The sequence below is a fragment of the Copadichromis virginalis genome, linkage group LG9 (genome assembly GCF_057382275.1).
Source record: "Copadichromis virginalis isolate Kocher_CV1m ecotype Utaka linkage group LG9, C_Virginalis_male_GT1.1, whole genome shotgun sequence".
Taxonomy (NCBI): domain Eukaryota; kingdom Metazoa; phylum Chordata; class Actinopteri; order Cichliformes; family Cichlidae; genus Copadichromis; species Copadichromis virginalis.
The window spans coordinates 18,215,096-18,234,426 of record NC_140626.1 but is presented as its reverse complement, the minus strand read 5'-3'; the positions used below and the strand labels follow the sequence as shown (position 1 = coordinate 18,234,426).

General features: G+C 39.7%; 2 protein-coding genes across 3 annotated transcripts; both read left to right on the top strand.

Moving 5' to 3' along the window:
- Positions 1-326: 326 nt before the first annotated feature.
- cops9 (COP9 signalosome subunit 9) lies at positions 327-7,641 on the top strand. Its single transcript, XM_085468009.1, has 3 exons — positions 327-526; positions 1,772-1,844; positions 7,445-7,641. Exons 1-3 carry the CDS (start codon positions 464-466, stop codon positions 7,480-7,482), a joined length of 174 nt encoding a protein of 57 aa, XP_085324135.1. The 5' UTR covers positions 327-463; the 3' UTR covers positions 7,483-7,641.
- Positions 7,642-10,168: 2,527 nt separating this feature from the next.
- and1 (actinodin1) lies at positions 10,169-17,325 on the top strand. 2 transcript variants are annotated; one of them, XM_085469203.1, is made up of 6 exons: positions 10,169-10,442; positions 13,032-13,076; positions 13,438-13,583; positions 14,906-15,295; positions 15,718-15,924; positions 16,003-17,325. In XM_085469203.1, exons 1-6 carry the CDS (start codon positions 10,370-10,372, stop codon positions 16,975-16,977), a joined length of 1,836 nt encoding a protein of 611 aa, XP_085325329.1. In that variant the 5' UTR covers positions 10,169-10,369; the 3' UTR covers positions 16,978-17,325. The 2 variants fall into 2 exon arrangements, with proteins under 2 accessions (XP_085325329.1, XP_085325328.1); XM_085469202.1 differs by having other exon boundaries at positions 15,718-17,325.
- Positions 17,326-19,331: the final 2,006 nt, after the last annotated feature.

Below are 19,331 nucleotides of genomic sequence, written 5' to 3'. Positions count from 1 at the left end.
GTATTTTCTCTATACTATTGCTATTATTATTATTATTATTATTATTATTATTGTTATCTATTTATTTGTTATTATTGTTGTTGCCATTTTTGCTTTAACAAGAGGCTTACAAAAAGACTCAAAATTTGCGATCACTATTTATAGTATATTTTGCAGGCTGTCAAAACAGGACTTAAATGGAGCAAACCGCACTTACCGTTTTAACTTTAAAGACTTGAACTTTAATTTGATCTATTAATTTATTAGAAATGATTTAACGTGCTTTGCGCGTGGTCATATTGAGGAATATTATAATCACCCATATTTTGCTGAGGGCGGACCGAAAGCGGCTAGTCAGCAGCGAAAACCGGGCATGAATTAGTGTTGCACACGGTTGTTCTGTTTACCACCACTTAAGCCTCGATAACTGCTAACGCAAACGCACCGTTTGACCTAATTGCGGCGGAACTGCTTTTAGAATAACATGAAGCCTGCAGTGGATGAAATGTTTCCTGAAGGAGCTGGTCCCTATGTGGACCTGGACGAGGTAGGTTCTCAGATTTAGAGCTTTAAATTAACCGGCGTCTAGATGTGCTAACGCTAACTAGCTCCATATGTTTAAAATGACATGAAACGGAAGCGATGAATATAATCGCCTAGCTTGTTTGTTTTTTGTTTTTGTTTTGGGGTTGTTGTTTTTTTTTTTTACATTTAACTGCGTTAATACGTTACATTTTGGGTTATTCAGTGTTCTTGATAGAAACACCTCAGCTCATCCCGTTAAATGCGTGCATGTCTATGCTGTTGCCTCAGCAAGAAGTCTGATTTTGAGTTCACCATCTTTCTGTGTGGAGTTTTAATGTTAACCCCGTGTTTGCGTGGGCTTTCCCGGGTACTCCGGCTTCCCCCACCGTCCACAGACATATAGTTAATGGGGTTAGGTTAACTGATGATTCTAAATTGCCCATTAGTGTCAGTAGGAAGTTATCTTTTTCTATGTGTTAGCCCTGCTATTGACTGTCAGCCTGCCCATGGTGTACCCCGTCTCTCACCCTACGATTGCTGGGATAGGCTCCAGCTTTCATATGTTTTTTTTTTTTTAATGGAGAGTTTCTCTCTTGTTATTCCAACTTCCTCCCACATCCTAAAGACATGTGTGTTAGGTTAACTGGAGATTTTAAACTAACGTAAGAGTGAGACTGTCTGGTGATCTGTGCTGGGTATAAACCGCCTCTTGCCCTCTGACAGCTGAGACTTCAGTCCTAAAATATTGTTGTTGTTGTTGTTGTTTTTAATTAGTTTTAATTGCTATAACAAGGGTATTTTACAACTTTGGCATAGATAAGATTTGTCTTATCTCACTTTATATTGGGCCTGTTATCTTTAGTTTTAAATATAATTGTGTTTATTTTTTTGTTGTGTAACATTAAATCTTTGTGCTGGATATTAGTTAAAAGCTCTAAGTAAGCTCTGGCTAAATTGTTAATGTTAATTGCTTTTGTTTTCACTTGGAAGAAAAAAATCCCATCCATTTGCAACATTCAAATTTTCAGGTTATTATCTCAGAATTTCAACTTAATAACTGAAGTTTCAAGTTATTTTCTCAATTTTGAGTTTATTTCTCAGAAGTTTGAGTTGGTAAGTTGAAATTCTAAGACCTGACCTTTTAACCTGTGGATTTTGGAGGAAATTTCCATAGCATACACTGCTGTGATGCAGTAAGTGTAGCAGTTTGTGTACATGTAGATCTTTCTCATGTGGTATGACTGGTTGCACTGTTGTGTGTTTGCAGGCAGGAGGCAGCAGCGGTCTGCTCATGGACCTGGCAGCTAATGAAAAAGCTGTGCACTCCGATTTCTTTAATGGTAAGGGACAGGTTTCTGCATCTCTTCCCAAATTATTAAATTTGATGAGGATTAAATTTACTTCACTGATTCAATTTAATGAGGTTAGGGCTTACAGAGTCGAGCTGGAATTAAACATAAATCTTGTTTTCATATGGCACGGCTAAGCTACGATTCCTTAATTTGTCTCATGAGGCAAACAAATGTGATTAAAACACATGGTATAACATTCCAAAAATAAGCAACGGCATGCTCCTTTCTCTGTTTATTGATCACATCTAATAGAAAAACGTGTGATGTTAACAAGTAAAAACCCATTTAAGAGTCCCCAGTTTGTAAATTTGCCTAGTTTAAGCAAGATTGTGTTTGCATGCAGAGAGGAAGGTTCTTTAATGTTCAAGGCAATAACAGAAAACTGGTAAACATCTAGATTTCTAATAGGACAAGCAGACATTTTGCCTTTCCAAAACCTTCATTTAAAGTTTAAAATACATTAAAAGTGTAACTTAAGGTGTAAATATGAACAACTCAAACAAACATAAAAAGTCAGCAAATAAACTTTCAAAGACGTGAAATAAACCCTATATGTTCCAGTATATTATTTCAGTAATTTGAAAGGCTGTGGCTGAGAAAGCCTTAAACCTGTTACCCATTTTCTTCCTTTAACCACGTTATCTTCTCACATTAACCCTCAGCAATCCCATTGTTCCCCTGTAAACACCAGTTTATGTGCAAACACAGACGCAGAAGACACACTATAAAACACCGAGCAAATCTGTTTTGTGCTGGCTGCCGGTGGAACAATTTTTGGCTCAGCAGCACATGACCTAGATAGAAAAGAGCTGATTGTTAAAAAGAGAGCGTGAGGGAAATGAGAGAGAAAGAGGATGGTAAAATGAGTTTATAGCTGCTGTCAGACCGAAACTCAGCGGGACACCTCGCCAGTCAGCTGCACACACACATCGGCACTCATCACCTGGGTCGTTAACACTGCTAGAACTGGTTCCCCTCTACCTAATAAGCTCTGTACTTAAGGGTATTGTAAAACTATAGATATCATCATATTTTAAAGCTCTTTTTTTAAAGTTGTTAGTTTTTTCCTGTAATTAAAGAAGGGGTTGTGCTGACTTGAAGAAGGCAAAGGTCCCCAGATCACATTTAAACGTGACAGGGTGAGTGCAGTTATGTTACGTCTTATGCATATGTAATAGAGGCCTTAGTCGTTGTATTTTGAAGCCCATTGCAGCATTAACACCTTTAAGCTCCGCTATAACTTGCTGTTCACACTTTGACATAAAAGTTTGGTTTGGAGCCAGAACCTCTTTTCAGGTAGTTGTAGTTGACTCTTTTGCCTCTTTTTCACTATAACCTACTTTGTTTGGCTTGACTTGATTTGACTCTAGTCAGTTTCGGATGTTTTCCATTAAATTTGGGTACCATCTCAGTGTGGGTGAAGTCATTATAGCAATGTAGCTCAAAAGTCCTGTGATGTAATTTGTACGTGACACAAACACAACAACAACAACAACAACAACAGAGGATATCAAGTTAATGTTATCTCTGGTGCTAAACTGACTGTAAGTCTCTGCACCTCGTCACTGGGCCATGGTGTTGCTCTGTGTGTAACCGTTCCTTGTTGCCAGGGATATTGAATTTAATTTTTGTGAATGAGTCACTGACATGACTGAATCAGTGATATCACTCCCTGGCTAATCAGTAGCATGCAGTTTGTTGACGTCACATTTTTGGTTTAGCTCAGTCTGCTTAGAATCCCTGCCTACTGGGTATTAAAAAGTACCTGGTACTAGGACTGGGCCATATCATACCGTTCATGGTAATACCGTTATAATGTTGGGCAACAATAATATGGGTAAAACGTGCATGCACAGTGCCTTTGTTTTCATACGCACATTGCAGAAAAAGCAAGGCGGCAACGGAGAATGAGAAGGGCGAAAGCGGATCGTTGAATGAAACGGATGAACCAGAATTGGTTTGTAAAAATGCTGCAACTTCAGTGATGTGGAACTGGTTTAGCTTTTGTCCGTCAGATACACAACAAAGCACTATTTTTGGTAGAGCATGCTAGCGGGCCGTCGTTATTACCGTGTTTTTTGAAAATACAGCACACTTAAAATCAATCCTTTGATTTTTCTGAAAATCAACAGTGCCCCTTATAATCCTGTGTGCCTTATGTATGAACTCTGGTTGTGTTTACTGACCTCGAAATGATTTTATGTCGTACACGGCGCTTGAAAATCTGTCAAATGTTTTAGTACGACTTTGCTGGAGTTGTAAAGTATTTTGTTTAGTGTCAATTATACCGTCAGTTATATTGTTATCGCAAATTTTCAAATGTATATCGTGATAAATATTTTTGGTCCTATTGCCCTGCTCTACCTGGTACCAGGTATTGTCCCCAATATGGAAAACCCTAATATCCGAGTCAAATCGAGCCAAGTCACATCATGCTAATTAAAAATGAGGCCATTGTTCTGGAGATTTCACTTTACTCTTATGGTCAGTGAATACTGGCTCTATCTGTTTATAGAAGCTGGATGACCATGCAGAACTGCTGGTTTATTTCAGAGACAGGGCTCTGTAAGTGTGGTATAAGGTCAATGCAACAGTGTGAAACATGAGTTTTTTTTTTTTCTTTTGAAGACAGATTGTGAAAGTGAGGTGTGTCAAGGAAGCTTTGGCTTTTATGCCATATTTTTACACCACTGAAAGTCATTACAGGTAGCCGAGGGCAAACTGTCCCTCATTACTGAAGACTGAAGAATGTTCACTTCGTCAAACAGTTTCTCAAGCCTGCTGTTGCGAATCATAGCCACCCTTTGGATATTTTGACAAATTAAATTTAGTCTGCAAACCTTCTTACATATGACCGGCATAAGTGGTTGCACAGTTGTATCGGTATTTTCTGTCTCACTATGTTGGTGCAGATTTCTTAAAAACTTGGAAGGTCAGAGTGCAGTTTAGACTAGAGATAACACGATACCACTTTTTTTTATGTCCGATGCCGATATCATAAATTTGGATATCTGCCAATACCGATATGAATCTGATATAGTGTATGTTTTATTCAACAAAACTGTTTTTTTTAAATATCTTGCTGCATTTTGTATAAGTTCATACTCAAGAAAAAAAAAACACTAAAGCTATTCTGTTAAACCTGTATGCAAAAAAAATACGCTGCACCCAAAATATTTCATAGTTCATCAATACTGAGCTAATAAACTTGAACCCTACACCATCCTCCCTATTCTGGTATTTTAAAGAGTACTTAGAAGAAATATTAAACAACCTAACTAATAGGGTTGCCAACTCAAAGCAAAACAAAAATAGGGAACCACCCTCTGCCTCGTGATGCTTAAATTAAAGTTGATTGCATTGATTAATGCACGTGTAAAATAAATAAATAAATATGCACAGAAACAAATTATTTTTCTACAATAATTAAATAGTACACAGTACAAGTACATTTTACATCAGATTAAAGCTTTGGGTGTAAGATTCAGACAATTATTTATTAAAAGCTAGACATTTTAAATGAGAATAAGAAAGAAAAGTATGTCTTTGTGCCCCCCTTTCCTGTTAATGCCCCACCTGGCCCCCTGGCAAAACTTTGCTAGATCCGCCCCTGCACAGTTACCAGCCGCCAGATTCGTAGAAAAGGATTCTGGTGTAGAAAGTAATATTAAATAAGTTCTAACAACAGCTTATCAAGCTTAAACGTGCTGCTGTTGTTTAGCCGCTGGCTTTCTCTCTCTAGTGCAAAGTGGGCCAAAAACAAAGAAGAGAGACGGGAGTCGCAACAGAAAAGCCGATCAGCTGATCATTGATCAGTTTCATGATTGAAGTAGCAGCAGGAGAGGGAGGGAGAGAGAAGAGGCAGTCACTCCATATATCGGTTGTTAAACTTAACGTGGGAATGCTTTACAAACATTCAGAGATGAACTTACACATTTGCTTTACTTCTCGCGGGAATAACTTTCTCAGAGATGAAATGCCGGTTTGGTAGCGAGGCTCCAAATGCTCAACCAGACCGCCGACAGGTGTCGCACGCCACAGCCCCTCTATCAAGTAACGCATACTGGTCCGACGTGCTAAGGTGATGAGCTGAGTTATGTGTGATATTTAATGGATCGGATTACATTTTTTATTTCTCTCCGATATCCGATCCAGTAATTTAGGTCAGTATCGGATCGATACGTAATATCGGATCGGTCCATCCCTAGTTTACACCAAACAAAACCTCACAGCTTTGCATCCAAGAGCAGTTAGTATGCGGCAGTATGAGCACTGAGAGAGACGGATAATGGTCATAATTGTCATAACTGAAAATTCATCACTTAAGGAAGAAATGCTTGATTCATGCTTATGTAAGCAGGTTCAAATTTGTGCATTTGCATCTTAATGTATGTGTAAAATAGTGTCACATCTAAGGCAGTTTTAGGAAAGTTCCACCTTGATTAGAGGGAATGTAACTGATATTAATAGACAGTCCCCCATTCACTTGATAAGTTTCTGGTGACTTTCTCCTTCTGGCCAGTAGTAGTGGCACATGGCAACACTAGAGCGAACATACTGCCTCGTTTTGTTCCCTAAATGTCTTGTTAAAATTCCAGTTATTGACCCTGGATGAGAAATCACTTGTGTGCTATTTTAACCTTTTAATATCGAGCTGTCAGAGCCAGTTAGATCCTCTGGTGATGAGTAATTTTCACACCAGTCAGACTGTTAAGTTTGCTAACTGGCCTGTTAGAGTTTTGTCAAAGTGGGGGAAAAGTCTCAGAAGAACCTCATAATGTCTTCTAATGAAGTCATCTGTAGTGGTTTAGACACCATGCGTTCTCCAGATGTGAAAATACTGGCTTTTTAGTAGTATTGTTATTTATTTTTAACCTCTAGGGTTGCAACTAACAAATTTTGTCATTAACTTGTTTTTTTTGTTTTTTCCCATTATGTCATTAATTAATAAAACAATCCATTGGCCAATTATTTGTTCCTCTTCCTTCTGGGGTTCCAAGTATATTTAAGTGGTTTCCATCTACCCAACACTCATGTCCCAAGATAATAAAATAGAAATCACGAAAAATTAAATGTTTCCACCTGTGATGCTCAGACCAGTCATATAACTTTATTACCTCGTTGTGTGAACAGATATGTAAATAAGAGTTTTCCTTGTCTTTTTAAGGCCACAGTTACACAGACCTAGAGAGCAGTCAGTGAAATCGACTCTTTTCAGAAGACATAAATTTTGCTTTGAACTCAGACTTTTTGCTCACACTCACAGATCAATTACTGCTTAGTGGGTAATTGGCAAGTGTTTGCAGATATGTCAGCATCTTCTGTGGAACTGCTCATCAACTTGTTGGTGAATACCTATTTTTTTTTTCTTAACAACCAGTGTTTGCCAGGCAGTCACCAACCAGTGTGTAGGTCTGCGTCACTGGGGTATAAGATAATTATTTATTTACGTATGTGTTGTGTTGGTGGTGCATTAAAAAAAAAATTCTTAAGTATCTACAGAGCAGCATGAATTGTGATCAATATATAAAGTAGATTTAAACTCTGTAATTCTTTCCTTGTCTTTGTTCTCCTGTTTCTTTTTGCAGATTTTGAGGATCTGTTTGATGACGATGACCTGCAGTGATGACACCTGTTTGAGCTGCTGAACATGTACATAAAAGGAATGAAGAAATTGCCCCATTCTCTCTACAAGTCTCTTATTTGTACAGTTTCCCTCATGTAAATCACTCAGCCGAATATTGAAATAAAACCTTTTTGTTTTTACAAAAAAAGTGGTGGTGAACCAGGTGTCTGAATTCTGAGAATCTCTTACATTCCTGCTGAAGAGAAAATTATGAGTATGGTTTTGGTGTCGTCTTGTTTGAATCTGCTCCTGCCTGGATTGTAGGCTTGTTTCTCCTGAGAACCACCTGTTAGCAGACGTAATTACATATGTGTTAACGTGATCACTCAATGATCAGCGGGAGCATGATGGGACAGGAATAGGGCTGGAAAAATGTGGAAATGCTAAAAAAAACCAAAAACTCCAGAACAAATAAACATGAAAGAAATAAAAAGCCAGTGTGCAATAATTAAGGTATGACTATGCAGGAACAGCAAAGTACTGTAAACAGAGAAAATGGAAAAAAGATGTTTCTCCTCGTCCACCCTCTTTTTAATGGCCGACTATACTAAAACCAACTTCTTCCAAGTACTTTGGTGACAATTTGTGAATTTTCCAGCATGATTGAGCAACATGTCTCAAGACAAAGCAATAACTTAATTGCACAAGATCAGAGTTTGGATTCATGGCCAGGAAAACTCCAAATCTTAATGAAACTGAAAATCTGTAGTGAGGCTTTAAAAACAGGTGGATGGAAAGATTTACATTCTGTACAGGATAAAGAAAATAATGAAGTTTGTATGTTATATTTTACAAGTAGCATGCTGTCAAGAGTATTTACCTAATGCTTCATAAAAAGTTTAATTTTACTTTACTAAAGGCAGATTTTGTATTTAGTATAGGCCTCGGATTATGGAAAGTTCCAAACTACAGCAGGTCATCAAGTGGAAAACTTGCTATGGGAAACATTTTACAATTTAACGCCAGATTAAAACCAATCAGGTCAAACACTAAGGTTACTAAAAGAAAGCTCTTCTGCATAGCAGATAAATGAGATATACAGTAAATGCATGTGTAAGATTTAGTGTTTTATTGTAAAAGGACAATTACACAGGTGATACTGTCAATAAAATAACATTTGTAATGAGTAGTTACATTACCAGTTGAAGCGCAGTGGTATTTTTGACACAGTCACGTGGGCTCTATGTAGGCCTGTGAAAAACTAGCTTGATCCTTACAGCTTTAAAAGTTAAGAGGGTACTAAGCATCCAAGTGCTGCTAATCAAATGCACTTTATAAATCACTTATCCCTTTACCACATCTTTAAATCAGAAATTTTGCATTCAGGTGTGTGTCAGTGTCACAATCTTCCCAGGAGTACACATTCCAGCAGACAATGCAATGCTCAGAGAAACCCAAGAGCTCCATCTCAGACTACGCAGGCCTCAGTTAGAATTTTAAATGTTAAACTTCATGACAGTGCAGTAAGATAAAGACTGAACAAGTATTGTTTATGGCAGCACAGCTTAGGTTTGCAAAAATTCAGTGGAACAAACCTTAAAGTCTGGAACAATGCCGTTTGCACAGGCAAAACTACATTGGAGATGTTATGCACTAACAACTCATACGAGCTGTTAAGCACTTTGGTTGGTGGTGATATTGCATCATATATCTCAGATACATCGTTTTTCTACTAAAATCATTGTGTGTGTGTGTGTGTTTGTGTACCTGTGTGTGTCTTACGTGGCTGGCATGCCTGAACACAGTTAAACTCAGGAGGAAACTGTAGATTATCAAATTCCTCATGTGTGGACCAGCTGTGCTTGCATGTTGTGTGTGTTCAGACAGAAGCTGTGGTTTGGCCCTCATTGAGGTCTCTGAGAAGTGCTTATGTGGCACCTCAACGCCCCTTTATTTTACAGCCCTGTGTCTTTCCTCTGCCTCCTCTGTGGTCTTTATTTTACTTTACATGAGTTATTGTTGCATCTCTGAAACAGATGTGATTTCTTACATTTAATATAATTAAACAATCAACCGTGAAGTATCTTAAATTAACAACTTGAGGTTTCTTCTTTTCACCCAATACTCCACGTCTTCATCTTTACTCAGAGCTCTCCCACCGTCTCTGCTTTTCTGTCTTTAATTACAGTGCCTCCAATTGGCTGAAAGTTTCAGCCAATCAGGCATCTTCTTGGGGTGGCCCTTGACCCCCCTCAGGTAATCATGCTGAGCCTTTTTTAGTGCGTGTCAGAGATGATGGGCTCACTTTAAAACGTTGCTGGATCCTTTTGTCAGATCAGTCTGTAAGAAGAGCTGCAGGGCAGGCAAGGAGTCCCTAACACACACACAAACACCTCCCACGTACACACCTGGTGGACTGAGCTTCATCCGAGTCCACTTTGGATCCTCTGAAAGGAAACTCTGAAGTCAAACAACCGCAGGTAAGTGACCAAACAGTGCAGTCTGTGTTTACTTTTGGTAGAATCAGGTATTTTCCGAGGCTTAAAATTCTGCTGAAATTCTGCTGAAAAACACCTGGTTCTGTTTTACTATGACAAACCAGTAGGTTGAACCCAGCCAGGAGCCGTTGTGGCAACATGTTTGTTTCAAAAGTTCAATTCCAAGCCACAGGCAGAGGTCACTTCTCCAACTGTTGAGGCTTTTGATAGAGCTTTAAAAGTTTTGTAAAGCTATTTTTGAGCTTTAAAATGCATCTTTGTGAGAAAAATAGTGACTCGTGGCTAAAATATTACTACTATGGCTGGTTGGACCATATTTTTGGAGCCAGTGATCAAAGTATATGTGAAAAAAAGGATTTTGCATCATGTGAAGTGTCAAACAGGTACAGGCACAGAAAGGATCAAAGTGACAGTGGTTTTCAAGATTGTGTTTTTGTTGAGGTCCAGTCATGGCTGAAAGAAGACGGACCAGTTTCTCCGGTGTGTTGATCACCATTGTGCTGGCTGTGATGCTGCTGCCTGGTGAGTACCCAGCAGACATGGGACATTACAGACGGCGTCAGATAACAAGGCCAGATTGTCAGCTATACATTATATTATAGCGAATTATGGAAATGATGACAGGTAGCTAAATTATAATGTTGATTAGTAATCTCACAGTGTAAATATATTCATATTCTATAATACTGCAGATTGAAATCTCTATTGGAAGAAACAATCACAATAACACAATCAGAAGATGCACAATTAGGAGCCCAATAAATTAAAGAATTATTAAAAAATATTTGCAAGACAGCAAAGCTCCAAGATCTCCAAGAGTTTGGAGGTTAGTCTGCTTTATGGGTGGATTCCAAGCTCGGTGACAGTGTTAGGATCTCAAATGAAAATGTGTTAGTGGTGAAAAGATGGAGCTTTTTCTTTTATTTATATTATATACATTGCTTGGGTTTTTGGTAGGTCTGCAACAAATATTTTCTTAATCAAACTTGAGGGTTTTGTTTCTAAGTGCCTCCAACAAAGTCTGAGATAATGTCATCAGATATCTTAGATGCAACCCCAAACCTAAAGATAATCACTTTGAAATTGTATTAAAGGCACAAAAGCACTAAAACCTCACACTCCAAAACCAGCAACCCATCGTATCTTTCATCAGAACAAAATTTATTAATATCTTACACTCTTATCTAATACTTCAGTGTATACAAAGCTATAACTAATTAAAAATCTGTCTAAACTCATCTTATTCAAACAGGCTTCAGCAACTTTCAACTACTTTTCTAGCTCCACTTTAAAGCAAAGTTACCTGTAAAACACGGTGCCTCTATGACACGTGGATACTCTGAAAGATAAGCACACTCCCCAAAAGTCTTCAGTGCTGAGATGCTGCCATTTAAAGTGAAAAAACATCCCTGAAAGACTGCAGTTTCCGGTGAATGCTCACTTCTCGCACTGCAAGTCTGTTCTTAAATACAGTCCTTGAGCAAATAAGAGTCCATTCATGTCCCGACTGATGGGTAGAACAAAAGAACAATGATGACATAAAAGCATGTTTCCAGTTTTACGAGTTGAAAAACTGAATGATTGAAGAGTAAATCGTGAGGTGAAGGGTAGACTTTACTGTGGGTAAGAATGAGTCATTCAAGTCCACATTGATGACGAATGTCAGCCATTATTTCTTAATGTTAGCAGGGACACAGCAGTGATGAGTGACTTTCTTTCTTTGTCTGTTTTTAAAAAAATTAAATATTCATGAATCAGAGCTTTTATCTTTTGCATTTAGGTTGACATGCAGTTATTTTAAACCATTAAAAAACACACAGCTGGCTATAGATCAGTGTGATACTAATAAAGCTATTCAGAGCCAGAGGATCTAGCTTTTAGACTTACAACATTTTTGATTTTGTGGATCAGTTTAGCAGCTTATTTTTCCAACTTTCCTTTGATTGTTCGAGCCTCCTTAAAATGCATTTGCCTTGAGCTATTGTTTCATTTCAAGGTTCAGTTTAGTTAAGCTAAAGTTTAGTTAAGCTAAAGTTTAGTTGCAGTACATCTGATGAGTTCATGAGAACTGGGTTTCGCATATATCATCACGCGGCTCTATAACATGCCTGTGATGCTCATATATCACCGGCGATGTTGCAACATGGAGACAGTTTGTTCCCCTACCACCTGTTTCCAGTTCTCTCTCTTCTTGATTGACATGCTTTCTTTTAAAATTGGTTTTCAAAGTTACGCTCCCTGATGGATAAAGGGGAAAAAATACAGTAACGAGGAAGAGGAGGAGTTACTTTGATCAGTAAAAAAATTATTACCTGTCAGCATCACCTCCTCTATGCCCTCTTAAAGTGCTGCTGTTTCCAGATGTGCCTGCCATTTTTTACAGGCTTGTTAAAAGAAAGAAAGAGAGAAATAGAGTGGATATACTGAGGCAGCATCATTCAGCCCACCCTCCTCCTCCTCCTCCTCCTCCTCCTAAACATCACCATGGGTCACCTTCCCACCTTCTCCTTTAACTTTAGGATCCATACCTTTAGTTTAACCTCACAGGTGACAGTGCATATCCATTCTTCCAATCCCAACATTAAAAAAGAAGAAAAGAAGAAGAAAAATCAAGAGATTAATGTTTTTTTCCACTTAAAACACACGGCACGTAACCCTAATTTATCCCCTGTGGATCTTTTTAAGGCTGTCATCTGTTCCTCTCTTCTTCTTCCTCCTTCTCCTCTTCCTCCCCTTCTGTGAGGGACTAACACCTTCTCCCTGCGGAGATGAAAGGAACCCGGAGCAGAGCTGAATCTGAATCTGCTGTTCCTTCGACTTCAAACTGTGCACACGTGTGCATGTATGTGCATACAGATACACACGGCCCTTTGAAAGCACAGCGTGGGGCTTCGTGTTACAAGCACCCCTATAAAAATCTACAAAGAACTGCAGTAACCAGTGCTTCAGGCAGTGCCAATTACCCCAGCCCTATTTAATGAAAACTATCAGCCCGTAAGCATTTGAGGTTTAATGTCATGTTATCGCTTGGATATTACAGACAAATTAGATTAGAAAGAATCAGCAATTTTGACTTCAGCAACATCTGTTTTTGCTTTTCTCTGTTTGCAGCATTCTTGTCTGCTGGACCAATTGTGCAAAAGCCCAGAGGAGATGGTAAGTATGTGGTTTTTACCTTTAAAGATACTTCAACATGTGTGTTTGTTTCTAAAGAGTGCACGGTGACCGAGTTTTTGAAAAGTTTGTCCATGGAAGAGGTTTGTGATTGGAAAGTAAACACAGATTTATGACTTCCACCTCACCTGGCTTCTGTGTAGCTTCAACTCTTGACCCTGTGATTGAGAGCTAATGTGAGATGGAAGCCGTTTTCTAGCGAATACAAAAAAAAGGGGTTTGAGTCCTTGAATGTTTTGTTGGAAACTTTAAAAGTCACTAGAAAGTCCTTGAATATGATGTCAGCGTGGAAGCCTTTGGATCAGCCGTGTCTTTGCTTTTTCCCCTCATCTCCTGCCCTCAGCGGGGGAAAGCATCCAGGAGAAGGCGGCTGCTGCAGCAGCACACAGGAGGCTGATCCGCAACCGCAGGAACATCAGCTGGTACAAACAGCACTCTGACTTCTGGGCATGGTACAAGTACTTTACTGACAACGGCAACCAGGAGGCAGTGAGTGAACGCTTTGTTTTCGACATTAACGGTGTCATGAAATGAAAGTTTCCATGTAACACTTCAGCTGTTCAATATGAAACAAAACTCTTTAGTATTGACAAGTTGTTAATGAGATGATTGGTTCTCTTATATTTAAAGCTGCTCTAATTAATGCTTTTATATTAACCCTTTAAAGCCTGAACCATGAAATAATTAAAATGGATTTTTAATATATTAATGTACATGCCAACTTATTTGTATTGTATTTGCCAAATCTGGCATTTATTTTGCAATGTATTGCTTAAAAATGTGTTGTGCAGTTTATTTAGGTTTTTTGTGGGGGAAATAATCATGTTGATGATGTAGAAGTTGCCATAACTCACAAAAACTGTATGTATCAAATGTGAGGTATTATAGGTATTACTTGAGTCTTTTGCAGTGACCAAACCATAAATTAAATCTGATCTCTACTGTTTTAGCACCTTTTAGCACAGTTTTTGGTTCCTTTCAGCTTCACTGCTTTGATTTATTGTTGCTGCCCTTGTTTTTTAGACATGACAAGGGGGCAAGGAAGGACTCGGAATTTGGATTCAGGAAAAATGAGTGGAGTCACTAAGAAGTCGCAAATATTATTATCATCCTAAACCTGAATATATCACTAACAACTCTCACATAAAGTTAATGAGCCAGTAAAATCAGGAGTAGTTTGAAAAGTTGCGTGAATTTCTGCTGGGAAAACTTGACGGAGTGAGTTTTATCAAACAGGAATTAAACACACACAACCAAATGTCCTTTCAAAGGACTCTGCAGCAGGCACCAGATCTACACAGGCCTGTCCAGCTTCTTTCACCAGAAGGTTCAGTTCACCTAAACAGCTAAACTAAAGATTCACACCTGCTACAAAACACAATAAAACCAAAGAAACAAACAAAAATTACATTTCTCTTACATGTCAACATTATAATCAATAAAACAGGGTTACCAACAAAAAGCTAGCGTTCTGCTAATGCATGCTGATTGGTCAGTTACTTCCTTGATAGCACCAGTTTTCAAAAACAGAGGCTAGGAGGACAATCGTGTTTATGAATAGGAAGAAGCCGGTTATTACTGCTGTTTTACAGTCTCATACTCTTATATTAAAAAACCATAATTAAAATTGCCAGAGTACAAATGTTGACCACACAGAGTTTATCATTTCGGCCAGAGATAGTTTCTTTCTGAGCGCCTCCCTGTAAAACTGGATGTTCAGAGAGTGGTGGTTCTCTGAGAAGCCTTTTACTTTTATTGATGTTACATGTCATCCGATCAGTGAAAAAACAATAAACCCTTACTCCCTTCAGATTCAGGAGATGGATCGCATTTTCCTCGCCTACCTCCAGAACAAGAACCGTGCTGAGGGACGTCGCTCCTACAAGGCCTACTTGAGACACCTGGGAGATGTTTATAAATCCTGCTCCGATACTGAAGACCCCAACTGCGTGGCTTCCTATACCAGCAGGGCCAGTCCTAAAGCGGAACCCCCCAAACCTGCCCCAGTAAAAACCTGTGACCCCACCAAGGACCCCTACTGCATGTACATGGCTTTAGTCCAGGGAAAGAGCCCTTACAAGCCATTGGTGCTCCCGGCTGCCACCCCTGCTCCTCAGTACGTCCACTCTCCTGCTCCAGCCAAGGACCCTCAGTCAGGGTACTACTACTACTCGCCGTCCACGATGCCTTTCCTGACCATGGTATGCTATAGTATTTTTTGTGCATAGTATACATGTATATTTACTGTATTTTAATTAATTAATTATTCATTGCACGTTTTGTATCATGCCATACAAAATATCAAAATTTTTCAAACTGTTTACAACTGAAAAACTGATTATTGTTTAAATTTAAGGTAATTTAGAGAGTTTTTAGAGTTCTTTATTTAGAATTTAGAGTTCTTGTTGAAACTTATGTTATTATTAGTTAATAGAACCTTAGACTGCTGGGCAGTGGTGCATCTGAAAGCTCCCATGGGTAAGATTTGCAAACCTATATCTATAATTGTTGCCCAAGATGGATGCATTCAGCAGGAGCAATAATTTAATTGCTTACAAATGTTTTCGATGAGAAAAAATTTGCACCCATCTCATAATATGGATCCTTGTTTCTCGTGCTTCAGGAGCAGAAGGTAGAGTTGCTGCGGATCTGTGGCTCTGATGATGTGGAGTGTCTGCAGTACCATCTGAAAGCTGCTTATGGGTATTCTGGTGGGTCCCGTCCATCATATGCCCACCTTGGCTGTGACCCCAAAAAAGATCCTGCCTGCAAAATGTTACAGAAAGCTCCTGCTGGTCTCTACATGAATGCCTATTCTGCCTCCAGTACGGTACGTCTTATTCGTCATACTAATTTCCTTCAACAGCTTTCTGCATTACTGTATTTTAATTTTACTCTATCCCTCCAGGCTCCCCAAGCTGCACCAGGATCCTGCAATCCTCTTTTTGAAGACGGTTGCAACCCTCTTACCGCCACCAGATTTTCCACTTCTCCAGAATCATACAAAAGTAACGAGAGAGATCAGGCCGCTGCCATCCGTGCTGCCCCTCCTGCTGAGCAGTATGACCCCTATTCCATGTATAGGGATTCTTATTCTAATGTTAACAGAGTCACTGATCCTTATGCTATGTATCGCCAGGCCAGTGCCCCAACTTCTCCTCCAGCTACTGATCTCTTTGCTGTACTGCGCCAATACATGGCCCAAGCTCACACTAATGACCCATATGCTCCACGTATGGGGGCTGCTTCTGAGTCAAACTCCAACGATCCTTACTCTACTATGCGTGATGCAGCAGGCGCTATGCACCTGCACACCCCTCCCTCCCCCAGGCAGCAGCACCCTTATTCCTATCCCAGTTATGAGGAACCTGCCCAGGAGGAACGCCACCCTCTGGGTCCCCCAGGCAAAACCAAGGAGGGCTACGACTGTTTCATTGGCTATGACCGTGAATGCTATCCCGTGAAGCCCAGCGCACCTCGCTCTGGAGTTCAACGTCGCATCCCTTACCCTGCTGAGGCCTATGAGCCCCACCTGAATTCTGACGGCACCCGCAACGGCGTCCTGGAGCCTGTAAACCCACACTGTGACCCCGAGTATGACCGTGACTGCCGCCTGCGTCGCTATGAGACCGAGCAGCCTCAAAGCCAGCCTGAACGTCATGCTGCAGAGGACCACAGCCAGACGGCAGCCGAGAGAGAGCAGGTTAATCAGGACCAGTATGAAGCAGAGCCCTACCAGAGCGGCCAGGAGGAATCTCACACACCCTACCAGCCTCTCTCACAAGGCATGCCCAGCCTCCAGGACATACTGAGGCGCTATGGAGACCAGTATCCCAGGCAGGAGGATCACAGAGCTTATGCAGACAACTACCACAAGAAGTAAACAGGCTAACACGCACAAAAGCATGCAGATGGACATGAATGCACAGTCCCAATGCGTTCCTGTAGTTCAGCCCTTGAACGCCTCATGCCCCGAGAAACCAGTTCTATCTGGACCAGAGGTGGGACACAGGTGAATTTGATGGACCCAGAGAGCAAGTACATGCATGTACATCCCAAACACAGCTTCTTGCTTTGGGAGCCTGCTAAAAACTTTCCTGGAACGCCTTCTTATAACTTTAGTTGCTTCAGGCCTGATGCTTTGATTTATTGCTTTTTACTTTCTACCTTAAACTCTCCTCTGTGCTTTCAAGTGTGTAATGACCTCGCAGCTCTCAGCTTTGCTTCTGTATCTGTGCATTATTTTTAAAATGAAATATTGTTTATTGCTTTTTGACACAGATGGATTGTCATTTTTTTCATTTTAATTGTTCTAATAAAAAATACAGAAATATGTTTGTTGGCTTTGATTTTTTTTTTTTTTTTTTTGCATTTTACTGCACCATGACATACTGACTAGCTACTATAATCTGGAACAAATGGATCCACTCAGAAAGAAAAAAACATAATATGGGTATTTGGGGGTTACATCTATGATATAAAAGCTGAAGTAGAGTTTTAAGAAATATAAGCATCCACTGATTTTTGGTTTTTCATTTCTTTTGAATGAATGCAAAGGGGGGGAAAAAAAAAAATCCCGACTTGTATTATATGTCCAAAATAAATAAAAGCAAACTTTAATTAGAATCAAGCATTTCTTGGGTATTGCACGCTGTCTGCCAAAATCTTGAAGTCTTCTGAACAGAAATATATATTCTGGTCCAGGGTTACCATTTGAATAAACACTGGACAGATTAGCAGGCTTTACTCAAATGACAATTTGCACTCACATACCGTGTACAAAACTTTAAATATACTTCACTTACACAGACTATAGGGTTTATCATTTAGTGTAAAATTATTATTATTTCTACTGATGCCCTGAAGTAAATGCAAAAAGTGTAAATTTCTTTTGTCAATTATTCCCTTTCTCTGTCTCATTAACACACAGGGGTGGCTGTAGCTCAGGAGGTAGCGCACGTCATCCACTAATTGGAAGGTTGGTGGTTTAGTCCCTGGCTGTCCCAGTCTGCATGCCAAAGTAAAGTATCGTTAGCGTGCAACCCTCAGGTTTTTTTCTGAATTGTTTATTGGACTGTGAATGTGAAGCAGAAAGAAGAAAAACAAATGCTTGAATGAGGACTGTTGTATAAAGCAGTTTGAATGCCTCAGTCAAGTAGAAAATACTACGAACGAGTGTTTACCATTAACATAAATTCATGCATCTCATTGCTTTTTGAGAAACACTCACATGGGATTTTAATAGTCTTCCTTTAAAAACCAAAAAACCTTTGTGAGTACTGTATATTACACGGTGTACACCAAATGTTCGGGGCCCAACGCCTGCTGTGAAGGAGAAAAAAAAGAGTTCAGCTGTTCCACGAAACAGAATTTCTTTTAGGAATGTGCTTGTTAGTTTTCTCAAAAATGTGGTTTTGCTATTGCTGTGGTGGTGGGGTGTGGTTTTGGCTCAGCTGTGGGGAGTAGAGGTGGAACAGGAGATTCAGAGCTCAGTGCCAATCAGAGACTGAGTGGCACAGCTGTGGCACATTGTTTAATCAGTCTCTCCTATTTATGCAGCAGCATGCTAGAACCCCCGGTAAAGCACTCATGGTGGCCGGTGTGGTAGAAACCATCAGATGACTGAGCGACCTGACACTGAGTGCGTGCGGCCGTGCCAGAGTGCCTGAGCATATGAACACTCACGCTGGAGTGTGAACTGTTGTTGTAAATGAAGGCACGAGGAGACAGAGCTGTACTACACTTCCAGCTAGTGATGGCCAAATGAAGCTTTCCGAAGCACTGAAGCTTGTATTGAAAAACGGTTCATTACTCGAAGCTTTTCAACACAGTCCTCTCCGGTGACATCTGGTGGTGAAAATTTTGAAGAGCAGCTTGAATCTGCAAAATAAAACGGACTGCTCAATTATCACTGCTCACTCAAGAGTGGAGTTCTCTCTGATATTGGGCCACCGTTCCGTTGCTTTGAACATGTAATTGGTTTTGTTTTCTCGATTGGGGGGCTGAAAAAAATGTAATGCGTATCTGCGTAATACATTTTGATCAATAAACTTTCCCTATTTAAACATGCACTATGGTGTGGCCTTTCTTTGCTCATAACTCCTTGATGTTGGTAAATACAATAAGTGAGCAATATATATAATATACATATGATAATGCACAGCACATTATGGAGTATGCCCCTGCTGTGAAGTCCTGCCTCCATCTACTTGTCGTTTAATCACTGGACAGCTGGAC